This window comes from Triticum dicoccoides, unplaced genomic scaffold (genome assembly GCF_002162155.2).
Source record: "Triticum dicoccoides isolate Atlit2015 ecotype Zavitan unplaced genomic scaffold, WEW_v2.0 scaffold200467, whole genome shotgun sequence".
Classification (NCBI taxonomy): Eukaryota; Viridiplantae; Streptophyta; class Magnoliopsida; order Poales; family Poaceae; genus Triticum; species Triticum dicoccoides.
In genome coordinates, this window is record NW_021234097.1 from 1 (window position 1) to 1,019 (window position 1,019).

Consider the following 1,019-nt stretch of genomic DNA (forward strand, 5'->3'; position numbering starts at 1 on the left):
AAAAAAAAAAGACGAGCATAATACGAGTCTTGTTACTACAAGGAAAGCTGGTGGAAATAACATTGCCTAGCTTTGCTACGGCCATTTAGTTAGCCAGATGCATTCATGCGCGACGCATGTGAAGCTGGCGCGATCAAATTAGGCACGGAGGTACCCAAATGCATTCATGCACGGCGCATGTGAAACGGCCACGCGCAAATTAAGCATGGAGTTGGAGAGGCACGTATAGCTGCCGCAGCCCTGGTCTCACCTGCTAATCCGTGAGACCTGGTCTCATAGAATTTTTTTCCGGACGGACGCGTGCTGCATGCACTCAGGTCCCATCCCGCGAACAACCATATATACCACCTCCTGCAAAGCCAGCCACACCCCATCCATCTCCGTCCCCAGTCCCCCACACACCTCACCAGGGTAGCAGCATAGTACTCTCCATGGCGGCGGCCAAGATCGCCGTCCTCCTGGTCGCGACCGCGCTCTTCGCCGCGTCAGGGGCGGCGGACCCCCAACCCCCGCAGCTCGCAACGGAAGCCCAGTGCTGGCCGTGCTACTCCTCCTGCATGCACACGTGCGACGACGGCCACGGTGTCACCCCCGCCCCCGATGTCAACCGTTCTCAGCCAGCCGCCCACCCAGCCGTCGACAATGGTGCAGCGGCCGCCTCCGTCCCTGTCAACTCTACCGACGGTACTGCAGTTGTTGTACACTCCACCGTCGGCACTCTAGCTGCCATCCACAAAACCGATGGTTCAGGCGCCCCCATTGCTGACGGCTATGACGATTACAAAGGTGGCAACAAAAGTGACGGCGAGGGTTACTACGAGAAATACTTCGAGTGCAAGAAGAAGTGCATCGTCGATTGCTACAAGGACCTGCCGCCGGTGTGCTACAAGATGTGCATCTCCGAGACCTGCCTCACCCTGCCACCATGTACGTATATATATACCACCCTGCAAACAAGAAACATGCATCCTACTCTTACACTCCCTCTGTTTCATATTAGTTGTCGCTGAAATGGATTT

General features: G+C 55.9%; 1 protein-coding gene across 1 annotated transcript; it reads left to right on the plus strand.

The window, feature by feature from the left end:
- Positions 1 to 398: 398 nt before the first annotated feature.
- LOC119345042 lies at positions 399 to 1,010 on the plus strand. Its single transcript, XM_037615279.1, has one exon. The coding sequence runs from the start codon at positions 432 to 434 to the stop codon at positions 1,008 to 1,010; it is 579 nt and encodes a 192-aa protein (XP_037471176.1). The 5' UTR covers positions 399 to 431.
- The last annotated feature ends 9 nt before the right edge of the window (positions 1,011 to 1,019 follow it).

Coding starts and splice junctions, on each gene's coding strand:
- LOC119345042 (XM_037615279.1), top strand. CDS start 432: ATGGCGGCGGCCAAGATCGCCGTCCTCCTGGTCGCGACCGCGCTCTTC.